General features: G+C 45.9%; 1 protein-coding gene across 3 annotated transcripts in view; it reads left to right on the top strand.

Moving 5' to 3' along the window:
- LOC146183771 (uncharacterized) overlaps nucleotides 1-16,559 on the top strand; it is a 51,260-nt gene extending 34,701 nt beyond the window's left edge. For all 3 annotated transcript variants that reach the window (XM_084609197.1, XM_084609195.1, XM_084609196.1), the window contains one exon: nucleotides 15,073-16,559. In XM_084609197.1, the coding sequence (XP_084465323.1) occupies nucleotides 15,073-15,252 (180 nt within the window). In that variant the 3' untranslated portion in view covers nucleotides 15,253-16,559. The remainder of the gene's footprint in view (nucleotides 1-15,072) is intronic.
- Nucleotides 16,560-16,812: the final 253 nt, after the last annotated feature.

Here is a 16,812-nt window from a genome sequence, read left to right as displayed (position 1 = left end):
TCCAGATTTTAGCCTCCTATAGGTTATTTCCTTTCGGGGTTTTGTGAAGAATGATATGTATGCGATCCAAACGGAAAGCTCTGACGACCTCAAGCAGGCGGTCATTGGTGCATGTGTTGAAATGCAACCACAGATGAAAACTCGGGTGAGCAATTCAATACGCGGCATCGCCTCTTGATGTGTTTTGGTATCGGAGAACAGCACTTCTAACATTTTATTTATACATATACAAGGTGTTCGAGTGAAGACTAATTTTTGAAAAATTAAGTTCAATATAAAAAAACAATAACTGCAGGAAATACCTCTCTGCAGAAACAGACATATTATCCTGCAAAACCTCTCCAATTATTCCTGTACTTAAAAAGAACCCGTTGTTTATATTATCATTTTTGGAGTTGAGAAGTTAGCCCCAACAGAGAGTTTTATACCGAGATAGTAACGATGCCACTGCAGCTTTTACAACAAAGAAAAACTTGTTTTTCAGAGACCTGCAGCACGAGAAAATCCGATGTTTTTTTCTCCACGTTCCCTAAACTTAGTGCACAAGGAGCGTTGGAAGTATGGCGCAAGCGCAGCATTCGCTGGTGACGTGTCGTACTGAATGCCGGGCCCAATTCGGAACGCGTGTGCTACTTTCCCTGGCTAGGGAACCTTGGCGCTTAGCTTAGAACGAGGGCGTCATCGTCCGCGCCGTCGCTCGGGAAAAGAAGAATGACAGTCATCGTCATGTACGCGGACGTTGATATTGATAGCCCGGATCGATTTAGCACCAGTTTCTTTTTTTTTTTTTTTTTTGTACTCGTCGGCTGTAGTACGGCTGCCCTATCGGTTTGATTTCAGCCGTAAGCATGGTTTCCTTTACACACTAAATGGAGCTATTGTTTTCCTATCATCATTGTATGTCAGGTACCACGTCGGAAAAAGAAAAGCTTTTTCCGCTTGCCAAGGAGGGCTAGCGCAGCAGTGACTAAGTTATCAGGTAGTTGTTCTTGAGGTTGCGTTAGCATGTGTTAGCTCCTGCTTATCAAAAAGCGTAGACGTTTGCATTCTAGGTGCTTGTTTCGGAAGTGCGCGTGTGACAGGGCCATTGCACTGCCAGTGTTTCAAATCACTGGATCTGTGAAAGAGCCACCTAAGATTAAAGCGTCACGCCGCATCTTAAGAATTGTAGGAATGCTACGCCAGCGTGACTCCGATATTTCACTGCCGAGAAGGTGCACACTGTGATCACTTATGTCAGCGCGCAAGAGTTGGTTTCCAGACAGTATGCTGTCTAGCATCCTGATCGTCGTGTGCACACTCGTTCCACGTGCATATCGATATCTAATCAATTTAAAACTACGGGATCAGTCCACGTTCAGACAAGAAAAAGGTGAGGAGGTGAAACCGATGATTTTGATATTGATGTCCTCGCGTGTTTGTCAAGCCAGAAGTGTCCACTAAACTTCCAATAGGTACAGAGCCAACCCAGCTTCAGTTTGGAGGTCAGATTCAAGACATAGTTGCCACCAATACAATGTGCGTCTTGGCCAAAAACTGATACATGACTTTCAGAGATGGGTCCAGTTTTGTAAATGGTTTCCAATTAAATGCGATGAAGACCCATAATTTCTGCACTAAGTTCTTTGTACAGACAAGGCCCAATTTTGCGGTGACTCGCATGTCAGTTTGCACAATGCTCATTATTGGAGCGACAAGAATCCACATTCGCTGCTTCAACACAAGCGCCATGTAAGATGATGAGCAAATTTATAACGGCTGTATTGTCGGTCCTTTGTCGACGGAAGCCGTACTGGGAAAAGTACACAGGTTGCGTTCTAAACACGCTGTCTTTGAATTTGCCTCATTTGCCTCAGAGCTACCACTGGTCATGTTGAAAAGTGTGGTTTAAGGATAAAGGAGCGCCGTCGATTTTTTTTTTTTCCTACTGTCCTGCCATTCTGTCCTGACTAATGGATTTGGCGTCGGAGGCCAGTGCCTAGGTCGCCCTATTTGTCACCGCCGGATACCTTATTCTGGGGATACGTTAAGAACGAAGTTTTCAATACGAATACAGCGAACCTCGAAGACCTGAAACAGCGTGTCCCGATATCAGTTCTAGAGATTCCTCGAAAGGTGCTCATTTTGCTCTGAACTCCATTAGAAACCGCGAGCTTGTGTACATCGCAATGGATGGCAAGCAGTTTGAACAGGTCATGCTAAAATATTTGTCATCACAAGTAGGAGTACTTTCGTGTAGTATCCAAGTGGGACTGCATCCAAAGCGAGTCATTAAAATTTACAGATTTCGTTCATTTCTGTTTGTTATACTAGAAATTGATAGACATCTGCACTCTAGGACCAAACACTACCATTTCTTAAAACACGAGAGTGCAATCCATCACACGGCAGGTGTATCGAGCCAGTTGGTACGAAGCAACGCAGTGGGTAAACTTCAATGTTTTCAGTTACAATATTTTCAAGTAGGAAGTCATTCTAGTTTATTTTAGCTGCCAAGCCAATTACTGCGTGAAATAAATAGACGCTCGCCACAAATAATGCAGTAAATGTCAATATACCGGCACCGTTTCACATTACACTGCAGTCTGCACGGTATCACAGAAACGTGGCGTGAATTTTTTCACAAAGCTTACAACAAAATTAAATATGTAAAGTTCATTCCGGAGGTAATCGGAGAGGCAAAGCGCCAGGCCAGGGCTTATAAGTGCTACCAAAAGCGGCGTTGTCGTAGATAACGAACGCTATAATTTTTTTCTTACGCTGAACGACGACGCAGACGAGAACGCCGGCCGCGGTCTAAGCTGTGCCGGGGCTCATTAGCCAAATTGGACGCTGCATTCATTACAACATGACACCAGAGGAGCTTTCACTTGCGCTGCAAACTTCCATATTTCAAGTACTCCTCGTGCGCCCAGTTTTATTTGTGTGTGGAAAACGGCATCGGATTTCGTTGAGCTGCAGGGCTTATAGAAAATAAGTTTTTCTACGTTTCAAATAGCATCGTCTCGCTCATGGCACAAAACTTCTCATTGAGGCTACTAGCCACCCATGTACGATAATTAAAAATGCAATTATAATTTTTGGTAAGTACATTCATAATTAAAAACGTTTTGCAACACGTTATGTCCACTGGGGTAGTCATGTGTGTTGTTGCAAATATTCCCATTTCGAGCTTATACTACTACTTAAAACAAAAACATTCTCTGAAACACCCTGTATATAGCACATGTATCATTGCTTGTGCCCTGCCGTGCACGGTGATGCAGTGGTTAGGGCGCTCTACAACTTTGCCCAAGGTTGCGGGGTTGACTTCTGGCCGCAGCGCCCGCTTTTCGATGGAGGCGAAAAGCAATATGCTCGTGTGCCTTTCGATGTCAGTGCACTTTAAAGAAACTCCGCCATGGCGTCTCTAATAACCAGAGTTGCTTTGGGACGCTAAACCCCATAAACCAAACCGAACCTTCCTTATTGTGAGCGCGAAGTTGACGTCCTTCTATGTCAATAATTTGAAGTTGATATAAAAGAACAATTTAAAGCGCCAATTTTTAATAAAAACGGTATCCCGCACAACAAAGTATCTTGGTTAAAGTGTCAAATTCGTTTGACTCTAATTTGCAAGAAAATACTGGTATTAAATATGCTGGTATTCCTTCATTAAACTCCATGCGCATAAGGAAGGACTCATACCAGACAGTTAAATGCTCCACACTCAACTGGTCTGAGTAAAATGACAGGTAAGGTTACACCGCCTCATAGTGGACTTGTGCTGCTGGGTTAGTTGATTTTCTGTAATGGTATGGTGCAGAACGCGCGGGATGCACTCAAGATAATCGAACAGACAGACTCAGCCTCGATGTGATGTTTTCAGCCAACTTTTTTTGTGACGCGCAGCATGACATGATACTTGAAAGCAAGAGAAAAATTCAGGCCTATAATCTGCACAATGTCGCATATAAAATGCCTTAGTAATGGTATTTCTGTGTTTATATAATCATTCAGTTTTATTCTTTGACTCGTGCTTTTCGTTGAGAAATTGGAGTAATATTTTTCTATCCCACTAAAGCAGCGACAAAACAGTTAGAAGGGACAATCAGGGGCAAAAGTAACTGAGCAATACGCCGGCCTTGACAACAGGCGTGCATCGTCCGGCAGCGCCTGTTAGAGCGTGACACGGTTCGGAGGCGGTGTCAGTTACCTTTGTATCCGATAGTACACATTGAAATAAATATTTATTAAACCGTAAACCTGTTCGACTAAAACAGCATATTATGCGAGCACCCTCCACGTATGATGAGGTACAATAAGCGTAAGACGAGGAAGGAGGAGGAGGAGAAAAGGAGGGCGGAAGGCAGGGATGTTAACCAGAAATAATTCCGGTTGGCTACCTTGCACTGGGGAAGGGGAACGGATGATTAAAGAGGAGTGTAGAAGAGGAGAGGAAGTGAGAAAGTCAGTCTGTCAATCAGACTAGTCTCTCTTAAAAAGCGAAGAAGTGCCTTGTAGGCTTTGAGCGCAGATGACTTTTGTGAACTTGGTCCCAAGATATTCCCTTCCGTTAAGGGATGAGCGTCCAGACGATACAATGCAGTACGCAGCGTATGTCTGTTAGTTGCAAAAACAGGGAACTCACAAAGGAGTTGCTCAATTGTTTCGTCAACGTCACATCGTTCACAAGCAGGGCTGTCAGCCATCCCGATTAGGAAGGCGTATATGTTTGCGAAAGCAACACAAAGCCATAGGCGGCACAGTAAGGTTGTTTCACGGTGTGTTGTGTGGTGGGGAATTCGCAGGCGCAGTCCGGGGTCCAATGCTTTTAGGCGATGGTTCGTGAACTCTCCGTTGTTCCACGCTGAATGTGTCAGCTCCACGAGGAAAGAGATTCAGCTAAACTAATACATGTACCCACGCACCTTCAAGGCCATACCATCGGCATATGCCTGCATAAGGGGCTATGGAAGAAGCCCCATAAGTAGAAATGATGAACTGCTAATATTTTCTAACTCAGGTTTGGTGTTTCATGCAAGCTATGGCAGGTGAAATCCAAGAAATTTGTGTGATGTGATGATGGTGAACACGATTACTTTACAAGCACTAGAAAAACAACTGGGACAAAGCGTTTGAAAATTGATTCCGTTGTTGATTTGAAGTTCAGATTTCAACGTTACATTAGCACTTAAGGAAAGATAGTACACCCCGTGAGGTGTGGGTGAGAATAGTTAAATGTTTCTCAAATTCTGTTGCAACAAAAAACCTAAATCTTTGCTATGTCTTTTTTTTTTTAATGAATGAGCTGGCGTCAGGTGGAAATAGATGCAAAACGTGAACGCAAATCACATCCGCAGACCTTGTACCGTTCAATAGAGAAGAAGTAACAGAGTGATTGTATGAGGTAGATGATGCCAAATGTCGCTGCGCACCAGATTTGGTACAAGTTGAATGTTGAATTAATTAGAGCCAAAAAAGTCAATTACACGCCGAAAGAGCCTTGAACGTGCACATAGATTACGAACGTGCAAGCGGGTAGTGGCATCGGAATTGTGCGGAAGTCGTCGACGTTGTGACAAAAAATGCAAATAAGACGGATAAAGGGTTGAAATAGATTAGAACGCGATTAACATTGAATTAATCAATAAACGATGATAATTTCCCAAAGAATGTCAAAAAGGCTGCACCGATGGTGACGTCACGCCAACATGGTTGCCATGATGACTGCCATCGGTGACGTCCCTGCGTATCTTGGCAACAGCGTGATGTCATGGCGTCCTAGTGCTAATTATGGTTATGACGTGCTAATTATGGTTATGAAATGTGCGTTTTCGTTGCAACCGTTTGGAGTAGTGCCGTCGGTGCGAAATAAACAAAAATGCAGCCACTGCCGATAGCCATCAAAATTTAAGAACGTAAGCTGTTAACGAATCGTTTGATAGCATCCGCATGCGTATATGACCAGTGATTCGCCAAATACGCATCCCCTGCAAACGTGAAGTTTGGCCATTTTGGATCGCCAAATGTAGATGATGCGACTCCCTCATCAAAATGAGAATATATTTAGAATTGCAGTTTTACGCGTACGAGCCCAGCTAATCGTTAAATACCACTCCGGTCACTCTAACACCATTCATAGGGTAACAATTTTAGCACAGGACATGTTATATTAATATATAGTTTTGAGTTCACCACCGATCAGCGTTCTAGTGAAGAGCATTAGCGATCGGAAGCAGTTTCCCACTGAGTGGCAGGCGCGTTTAAATTTCAATCCTAGGTTCCAAATTCGGGCATCAACACGTTAACACCTAACGACGATTCATTCTGTGCCACCGACGTCCTCCCGTTGCTACTGGTTCGCATACCATACCCGCTTACCATATCCGCCACTGAACCGGAGCACCCGGATTCGACCCCAACCGCGGTGGTCGCGTTTCGATGGAACGAAACGCAAAGGCATCCGAGTTCTGTGCAATGTCAGTGCAGGTTAAATATTCTAATGTGGTCGAAATTATTCCGCAGCCTTCCACTACAACACCTCTTTCTATCTACTTTGACTCCCGAGCTCCCGGCGCGGGTCAGGTGTCCACCGAGAAGTGACAAATATATGCGCTTTTTTTTTTTTCTAAACCAGTTTAACATTTTATCGCCGCGGCCGCCGGAAGTAACATCCCCGTTGCGGTTGCAATGAGCAGAGGTCGTCAGTACGACTACGACACACATTTTAATTCTCTACTCGACTAGCAGTTTTGTGTTCATTAACTCAACAAACCATTTAGCAGAGCTCCGAACCTCGATCCTTAAGGTGGACGCCATCTTGGATTATTAACGGGTCGTGCGGACGAATATGTTGAGACGCCGCTTTTGACGGCGGAAGGAACCTGTGCACTGACTGTGTGGCGAGGCTGCCGCCCAACTCAGTGGCGTTCGCGAAACCGCGCTTCGGTGGAACGGTGGGTGTGCGCGCTTTATTTTGAGCGAGGGAGCAATAGGACAGACTGGTTTCGACGCGTCGCGTAAGGAATCGTCCGTGGTGGTGCTCAGAAGTGCATCCACTTGCCAAAGACGCCAGGGGGAAGAAAAAAAGATCTCTGAAGGAAGGTTTTATCTCGGGCACTGCATCGTTCATGGCATCACGGGGCTAAAAAAAAAAAGAATTTTATGTTGCCAAGGCCGCTGTGCCATTCAAACTGTCTTTTCGCGTCGCCTCTAGACGCGTGCACGATTTTGCTTTAATGGTTGGTTTCTCGGCAATAAGTAACCGCAGGTATTCGACGATGGCATGCAAACCTTCGCTATCGATGCTCAACAGTCGGGCTTCGCGCACGACGCCTTCGTGTGGCGATGTTTACGTCACAGACCGATCGCAGTTTTCAGTGTCATTCGCAGACGAGGGATCCTCGAACAACATGGAATGAAACCAATCGCACTCAACTACGGCCACAGAAAAGCGATATTATTAAAAGCCTTAGAGCAATCAGCTGATCCTAAGCCGGCATGATTTATTATTTTTTTTGCCTGGCAGAAACCGGATTGTATCCGGAACGCGCTGCGGCCGGCTGCGAATGAGAATCCGACTGTTTGAAAGCAATATCTTTACTTGTATTATCAGCTTAAACTTCTCCGTGATTACACAAATATCAATATTTCTTAATATACACCTTATTGCTACTAATTTTTTTTTTTCGAATAAATTTTCGAAAAAATAAAATGTTTATAGGCATGTGTTAAGAAAAAGAAACAAAGCGAGGCTTTTGGCCGCGCCTTCTACTACTCATTAACTATTTTGTTAAAAAGGTACGCCTTGTATCCCGGTAACGGTCATGTTGTCGCCTCATACTTACGTCATCGCCGGTGGATGGGAATCGATCCTGTCATCATTGTAATATTCCCCCTTTGAGCAATGTGGTGATGAAAATTAAAGATAGCTAGCAAAAATGTTTAAAGATCTTCGCTACACTACCGGTACAGATGAGGGCGGACGCTTTGTTTTTTATACGTAGCTCTCTCGGCGTGAGTCCACTTATCACCCCGACAGTAACGTTGCTCATTTTGTTTTGGTGCTGGCACGCAACCGACCCGCCTCTCACTGAGCGAGGTGCGCGTAGCCGGTCGCGATAATCATGCTCACGGCCGACGTAAGCGGCTTCAAGAAGCGAAAGGCTTATTCATGTAGGTCACAGGCACTCTTTTCTCGCTAACTGTCGGCTCGAAAGTGTAGAGACACCCGAAATTAAGCTCCATGCTGTATGTGCTATTATTTTTCTAATCGCATTAACAGTGTCATTGCAGTGTATAGAGGGCGCGCTTCCATTGTGCATATGCACTAGGCTCTTATATCAAATGGTTCAGAAGTTAATTTCACCATTTTTCGCGTTCAACATATAATTCAGTATTTTTGCGACAGTATGGCGGCCGCCAACGTCGACCGAACAACTACAGCTGAAGAAACATCCTAGCGCACGTCAGCTTTTCTAAAAATATTGATTCACCTTCGCTGACAAGCCCTGTATACATCTGGCAACATGGTGGAATTTTACAGCTCTGATATGATACAGTGAACTAGTTCACTGTAGCTCTGACGAGATGGTGGCAGTTTGCGTCGCGTAAAATGTGGAGGTGCTCTACCAGGTGCAATGGAGTGACCGCAGGATGTTGAGGTCTAAAATGAGAAACCAGTTAGGAAGAAGCCCACACACTTATTAGCCGTAAGTGGGAAAGAAGAATAATTCAAAATCACTCTATTAAACGGGTTTTCTGCTTTAGCGCGGACGACAAGAGCACGTTTAAAGCAATGAATTATGACTACGAGCTTTAAACTATATTTAGACCCTGCCGGTTAGAGGGATATCGCACTGTAAGCTGACGCTGACGCTGGAAGAACCTAGAGGGTGGTTGCCCACCCTATTCTAGCACTGCTTAATCTCAGACATAGTTAAAGAGGGCGCATTAGAAGTAGGTTGTAAAATTTAGTTAGAGTACCGGCAAACTCTCTCAGGAGACAGAATGCCTCACTAAAAACTTGAAAACATGAAAGCATCTAACGCAAAAAAAAAAAAAAAGTAGAACTGGCAAAGCTGTCAAAGCTAATAGAAAGGCTTTATTCCTTTACTAAGTCGATATGTTGAGGATCAAATATGATTTGCAAAAGGGTAGCCTTCAATCTGTCAAAAGGAAGCTAGGCACGAGTCAGAGCGTGGGAGAGAGCGCACACGTTCGCCTCGACGCCGGGCGAGGAGATGCCTGCGTCTTCGCGCATGTTCCCGCTCTTTCGCCACCATTGCCCTAGAAACCGACTGCACCTCGAAACGCCGGCATTCACCGCTGTTTACCGCTACCGATGTGCGAGAGCTACCGACCAACCGCTTGGCTGCGATGGACTCGCACTACTCGTACCTCGTCTTTGTTCTCCCTCCTGTTACTTTTCGCTCCTTTTGGGCAAGTACTATTGCAATTCCACACTCCAAAAGCGAAAGTAGCGAAGACCACTGCGCTTGCCACGTAGATGAGCCGTCGCTGCTTCTCAAACACAGTTTTTTGTAACTGCGGTTGCTTGTTTATATCATATAGACGCTCCTCTTGCGTCAGTTCGCGTTTTATCATCATGAAACTTGCGGGGTTGTGCCAAATTTCCAGTAATTCTGCACTAGATGAGAGATAGTATATGCCGCGAGTTCGTTATTTCAAGGTCAATCGCCGCAACATGTTCGCTACATAAAGTTTTCAGATGATTCACTTTAAGGGGGGTGACATTGGAGAATTGAGAAAATTCGTAATACCGAGAAGTTCGCTGCATTTGTCTACTTTTGTCTAGTTCGATCTTCGGGGGGCTCCGCTAGTTGTATCCCAACTTGAGTATCGTCCCGCCCGTTCTGCATCTGGTTAAATATTGTTAAATAATACCTTTGTGATCGATGATTATTCAGCTATCTGAACGAAATAGATTGTCTAGATTCCAGATCGACACAGAGAGTGCAGTTCTCCGCGGTTAGATACTTACCTTTTTTTCTATCTTTACAAAGATTGCATACCGTATGAGGCGTACATAAATACCAGAAGAGATATCTCTTGAGCAGCGTAGGAAGCTGTACCGAGATGTGTTAATGTAAGATTAGGTAGTTAGTCAGCTGTACTAGGTGAAAAAACAACAACAAGGAAAGGTTGAACACGGCTAAACACAAGTAGACAAAGCGAAAGGGCGCGACTCCGATAACTCTGGACCTCAAGGACACCACAGCCGGGTCTAGATGGCATGAAGGTGTCAAGAAGATTTTGAAGGGAGAGGTCCCAGGAGGCAGCCAGACGAGAAGCAGTGGCGAAGGAGGAAAGGGTAGGTAGGGGACTGGAGACAGAAAGAGAGAATAAACTTTTCTTATATAGAACAATTACGCGGGTTAAGAAATTCGCAGGGGTCAAGTGGATGCAGCTAACACAGAACCGGGTTAATTGGAGAAATATGGGAGAGGCCTTCGCCCTGCAGTGGGAATAGTCAGGTTGATGATGATGATGATGACGCGGGTGTTTCACCCAGGTCCGGGAAACCATTTGGTAATACACCCCTTCAGGCCTGACCGATCAGCTGGCACTGAAAGGGAAGCTCTGTTTGAGCAAGCTTCGCCTCCCACTGCTCATAGCTAAGTTTGTGTAAACCGTATGATTTACGTTGTTCGGGGCAGTTCGCCCGCATGTCCGGCCTGCATGTCCGGCCTGCGGAGAGATGTGCGACATCCTCCACATGGTTTGGAACTACCCCGAACCACGTAAATCATACGGTTTACTGGGGACTGAAAGGCTGTGTGACATTGTGTCAGGCAATGTTTTATATTTGTGTAAATGTTTACTGGTACGAAATACGTTTGAAAGGTGTGTGATGCAGAAGAAAAGTGGCAGCAGATGAAGGAATAAGCGCCACTCGCTCAGTGCACCGCCCGTGCAAAGAAGAAGCGGGCGGCGAGCAGGCCACGTGCTACTAGTCACGCGGCTGAAAGTCTGTGGAAGGTCAAACTGCGGCATACGTGCAGCGTACCGCAGCTACCCTAGTGAAGCTTTCGCTTCAAATCGCATGAGATAGGGCGAGAAATCAGCAGTTGTGCCTGTGCCGGTCATCGTTTCGAAAGTGAGCCAATAAGTGCCCCTCAGACGGGATTATTCTTTTAGCGCACCTTTTCGATTCATAGTAAACATTATGTTCTTTGACTTTATATCATAAGGGCAACGGTTCCACGATTTCTGAGTGCAACGATTCCAGCAGCTAGCCTGGAAAAGCAAGTTTGTGCACACCAGCAGCGCAACAAGAGGAAGGAGACAATACATTTTTTTTTATTCGAGACTTGTGCCATCAGACATTGTAAAAAGGGAGCGGGAGTAGGATAAAGTTAGGAGAAGGAGTGTAAACAGGTATCTCTTAAATAATCGCATAAGTTGCCGATAAACTGATTATCTAGTGTCCACTTCCTGTAGTCACAGTAAAGGTCCAACCGCAGGCCTACTTTTCGTAAGTAGCACTGTCTCACGGATGCCTCAGCTGGGCAGGTCCACAACAGATACTTAACATCGCACAGTTCCGGTGAAGCACCACAATGCGGGCACTTGTCGGTCACTTGAAAGCGTTCGTCACGCCACCGATGATGCACAGAAGGGGTCAGAGCCACTCCTTCCCGAATCGGGAGCACAGATACATCCTCCTCCCGAGTGAGGGGAGAGTGTACAAACACGGAGGAATTAGAGCACGTGTTCGCTGGCGCAAAGATTTTTTAGCATGGGACTGGAATGGATCTGGGATAAAACCCGCCGGTGTAGCGCAGTGGTTACGGCGCTCGACTACTATTCCGAAGGATGCGGGATCGAATACTGGCCTCGGTGGCCGCTTTTCAGTGGAGGTGAAAAGAAAGGTGCTCGTGTGCTGTGCGTTGTCAGTGCACGTGAAACAACCCCAGGTGGTCGAAATTTCCGGAGTCCTCCACTGCGGTGTCTCTCCTAATCTGAGTTGCTTTGAGACGATAAACCACACCAACCAAACCAACCTGGAGTAAGAGGAGAAGGTGGCGGGATGTCTGATGTGTCAAGGGTGTGTCATTGTATCCGCATGGATATTATGTAGATCGTGAACATGGCCACGAATTGAATGTATACGTACAGGGCAGGGGTATTGTTGCAGAGCTGGTGAATGACTTTGCTTGTGTAATTTTGAATGTGCGCTGAAGAGCCTTAAGCTGCTTTAGGGTGGCTATGGAGTCGGTGTAAATATGAACAGTATCAAATGTGGATTCGCGTGGGAAGGAACTAATTGCATTGTGTATCGCCTGAAGCTCCAAGGCAAGGGGGCGCGTGTTTCCACGCTGTACGTTGCACTAGAGTTGAGGATGGGAGAGATTATACGCAGCGGTAACTCCCTGCAGTGTTGTGTGTGATGCATCGGTGTATATTGTGCACCCTGGAAGCAAATGCGCGGCTGATATCGGCGGCGAAACAGTGGAGTGATTGTCTGTGAGTTGAAAGTGCGACCAAGGAGGAAAACTGTGTAAATGATGGAGCTGAAGCGACATTTTCCGTGCTCTGCTTGTCTCACGTTGGTCGATGAGTTCAATTAGTGTATTAAGTTGAGCGTATTCTTGCAGAACGGGTATGAGTGTAAGTCGAGGGAGATAGGTAATGGCGCGCAAGCCTCACGATTGATAGTTTCAAGAGACTGGCATTGTCGACAGGTGAGGCGCTCGAATTGTGTCTGGTACACTCTCCGCGGCTGAAGGACGGAGCGCGCAAGCTGACGAGCAGTATCAGAACGCGCTCTGCCTGAGCGTATAACTTTGCGACGAATCAGACCAAGTGTAGCGTGAGCCGATTTAAAGGTAGCGTTTAGCCAAGGGGTTCCAGTCCCAGATGTGTGAAGAAAACCTAGAACACGAACACTTTCCAATCGATGAATTTGAGAATCCAGCGCGTGCTGGAGCGCCGACTGTTGTACAGACGCATCTGGATGACAGGACGACAACGTCACGTCGTCGGCATACGCCAGAACGCGTATAGACGGCATGCATTCTAGGGCTCGGACAAGAGGAATAAAAGCTATGTTAAATAATGTGGAGGCGAAGGACGGAACAGTAAGGCACCCCAGAGTTGAAGGTAAAGTCGCCAAAAGGCTTCCCATGCACTCGAATAATAAAGGTTCTGTTTGTTAAAAAGGAAAAAATTGAGAGAAGAAAGCGATTCGGGAGACCGAGATCCTAAAGGGTGCCAATAATTGCAGAGCGAAGGACGTTGTAATATGCCTTTGCGATGTCTATAGCGATCACACTACGATCCAAATGATTCTGGGGAGAATGGTTAAGTACGTCAGCAGCGAAAGCTGAAAGGACGTCTTCCGTTCCGATTTGAGCACAGTAACCGATTTGAAATTCTGGATAACGAGAAATTTATTCCAACCACCATGACAAGCGAGCTGCTGGAATGTGTTCGTAAGCTTTCTGATAGTATAGCATAAGGGAAATAGGGCGGAGGGCCGTTAGAGAAACTGGTGGTGGACCTCATTTCGGTATCGGCACAACAATAGAATGTTTCTACTTTCCCGGAATTACTCCAGAATGCCATACCTCATTGAATTTATCAAGCAGAGACTGTAAAGCAAACCTTTCCTAATTACGAAACAAGGAATTAGGTATGCCATCGCGCCCGGGGGCAGTGTTTGTTATGCTATAGAGGCCAGCATTTCTGCTATAGTGAAATGTGTAGTAATGTCATCAAGGGGCTCAGCCATTGATAACACCGGAGGAGGAGTAGGAATAGAGTCATGATTTGGGAAAAACTGGTCTGCTGCTTGTTGTGCAAATGAAGCTTCTTGCACATTCAGGGCCAGGCGAATCCTTTCGGTGTAATCAGCTACTTGAGAAGGGGGTTTCATGGCGTCAAATATCCGCCAAAATGCCGATTGCCCTGTGTACAGGAGAGGCGTGCTCACCATGCAGCCCAGCGTTTCCTGCTAAGTCGCTTTGAGTAGCGCCGCTCACGTGCACATAGCCCGATGAAGAGCGGGAATACCTGAAGGGTTATCGGCGTTGCGAGAAGCGCAACGATCTTCCTAGCGACGAAGAACACGGAGTTGATTTAAAAAGGTTCATGTGCGGGTTCAGATAATCGTCATTTACAGTATTGGAGGATGTGTGAGCTGTCAAAAGAGCCGAAAGTGCAGAGAGAGGGGTAGATAGATCCAATGTAGGAAACCGGTTATCCGAGCGAACAGCGTCCCAAGATGTGAAGCGAACGTTGCGGCGTATTTTCCGCTACCGCGAAGGTATAATGTAGATTAAGATAGGGCTGTGGTCAATCCCCGAAGTATCTGGTTCAACATCCCAACGGGAGTTCCCGGGGCCTAACCACCATGACAAGTCAGGTTAATATGGACCGCCCCGTCGGCGCGTTGAAGTTTGCGGTTTATTTAGATGATGAAATGAATAATCTAGAAAGGTGCCATGAATGTGACCTCGGGAGGAATCCGTAGGGTAACCCTACGAAATGTGAGCTCCATTTAAGTCACCACCAATGAAAATGAGTGTACCAGAGTAGTTATTGCGGAAACGAATGCAACCAAGGTTGAAAGATGCTGTTCCTGGACGACCATACATCTTTGTATGACTTTCGACGTGACGGGGCTATCACTGAGCGTTTCCTTACTGCAAAGTGCACGGTATAGTGCACGTCGCAATCTCAAAATGTTTTAACCGCTTGGCGTGTTACACTGGTATGGAGTCGAAGTTGGGGCGAATTTGTAAGCGTCCATTGTCTGCGTTCAAACACCGCTTTTGCTGGCGCCGTTCATTCGCAAGGGCATGCCACACGGTTTGCTTGGCAAGCATTCATAAACAAATAATAACGCAAGGTAAAGACGATATTTGTATTTTCTAGAGCATTGTACGGGCTTCTATAACCGCGATAGCAGAGCAACATGCAACTCAGCGGCAATTCTGGCCTCAAGAACTGCGCAGTACGAATTCGGAAGCTGGCTTTGCGGGTCACCCGGTATAAATTTAATAGCCGCAGCATGTGTTTCAACTTTGAAAGAGCAGGCTTGAAGACGAAGGACTTCACACACAGGTGGTGCGTCTGCGAGCAAGGCCCAAATTTGGCGAAAACGATGGTGTCACGGAGTTACGGGAGCTGGTGCACCGCTGCTGGAGCCACGAATGCGGCGAGCGTCCCAGCGTGGGTGCTGTTCTGCTGGAGCTGAGCGCGCTGCACAAGGAGACTCTGAAGAGCCGCACCGAGCCCGGATGACCGCCTTCCAGGAGAGCGATGTCCGCATCACTTTAGCAGCCCAAACACAATGGCCGACTCTAGCGAATGTGTCTACCTGCAAACGGTAAACGGTGGCATGGGCAAAGATATTTTCGGCCAGTATACTTAGTAGCGCTGTCTCCAACAGTGTTGCTTGTCTGATTGGGGATCACAAGTATACCAGCCGGCTTTCATTTGGCAATTCTAACAACACGCTCAGGTCGTTACTTGCCTGCTGCAAACAGCCGTACTCGTTTATTCCTATCAGGTTAGGTGGGCTGTGCCCGGAGAGGTGGCGTTTAAAGGAACCAGAAAACAGCGTGTACCTATGGCGTGGGATTTACTGGAAAAAAAAAACAAGTTGGGAAAATGCGACTCTTTTCACCCCTGGTTCTAGATTTTATTAAACTTGACTCTGTCACTTCTAAGCGCTAACGGAAATCAAAGTGAAAAATGTAGTGAAAAAAGTGACTAAGAGTCTGGAATTTTTAAGTGTGGAGGCAGAGTATGCTTTTGAGTGCATGCTTTAAGTTCACCAAGCTATTTTATCCTTCCTGGGTTTATCACAGTGGTGATAATTGCGTTTCATATGCAAGAGGAGAGTTTCCACAAGAAGTCGCTTCGACGATATTCCTATTACCGCCCCAATGTGTCCGAGTAATGCTAGCTACAGCGACATACTTTAATGTGAAGGGTATTGTTAGAAGGATATTTCCCCTTTTACTTGACTGGAAAAACTAACTAAACTCGGGCCCCAGAATCGCATCATCTCCGCACGTTGAACAACAGCTGTGAGGCTCCTGAGCAAATGTAGAAGGACACGTATTCCTGCCCCATCTTCACGCGTAGCGCTTCTATTTATTGCGCAGGTTTTTAGCTATTTACCTTGGTATTTTTGCCAACCATACGGTACACATTTTCATCTGCGTTTTGTTTTCATCTGATATACATATTGGATCACTCAATTCATATAACTTAATTCATTCACTTTAACTTCATGTTCATGGGACGAATACTCTCGCCTTATTTCAGCAATGCTCTGAGTTCACCGTTCGAGAAGCAATGTGTGCCCACTTATTTGCTGTTGCTTAGAGGGAGCTGTATTGTGATGGAGTGCATCTCAAGCTTTCACTTCCTAATATGTCGCTGGTGTTAGCTATTTAGCATGAGCATGAGCGTGTTCTGCATTGCAGTTTGTCATGCCGTGCATGAATGAGTTTATTTATATTGTGCCCTTGCAGACACGTGAGAAACTGCAAGCCCGCGTGTATTTTAATCTTGACGCATGTCGTGAATAAACCGTCTACTTGTAATGGACCGGTCTCTTTATTTGCAAGAGGTCTTCATTGTTCCGGTTTACTTGCCCACTGCATGCCTGTTCCTAATGAGCGCTTTTACACAAGACTGGAGGTAAGATGCCACAGACAGATGAAAACCGAGGTCACCATGCCTGGGCCGTTTGTCTAGCTGTGCGCCCTTGCTCATCGATTACTTTTTCTTTGTTTCATTCTTAATGGGTTTGAATGGTCGATGGCGAATATTGTTCCCTGCTGGAATCAT

Source organism: Amblyomma maculatum, chromosome 7 (genome assembly GCF_055883805.1).
Source record: "Amblyomma maculatum isolate TAMU_Amacu chromosome 7, ASM5588380v1, whole genome shotgun sequence".
Lineage (NCBI taxonomy): Eukaryota > Metazoa > Arthropoda > Arachnida > Ixodida > Ixodidae > Amblyomma > Amblyomma maculatum.
The sequence above is the reverse complement of the archived record's forward strand: the minus strand, read 5'-3'. Positions and strand labels throughout refer to the sequence as shown.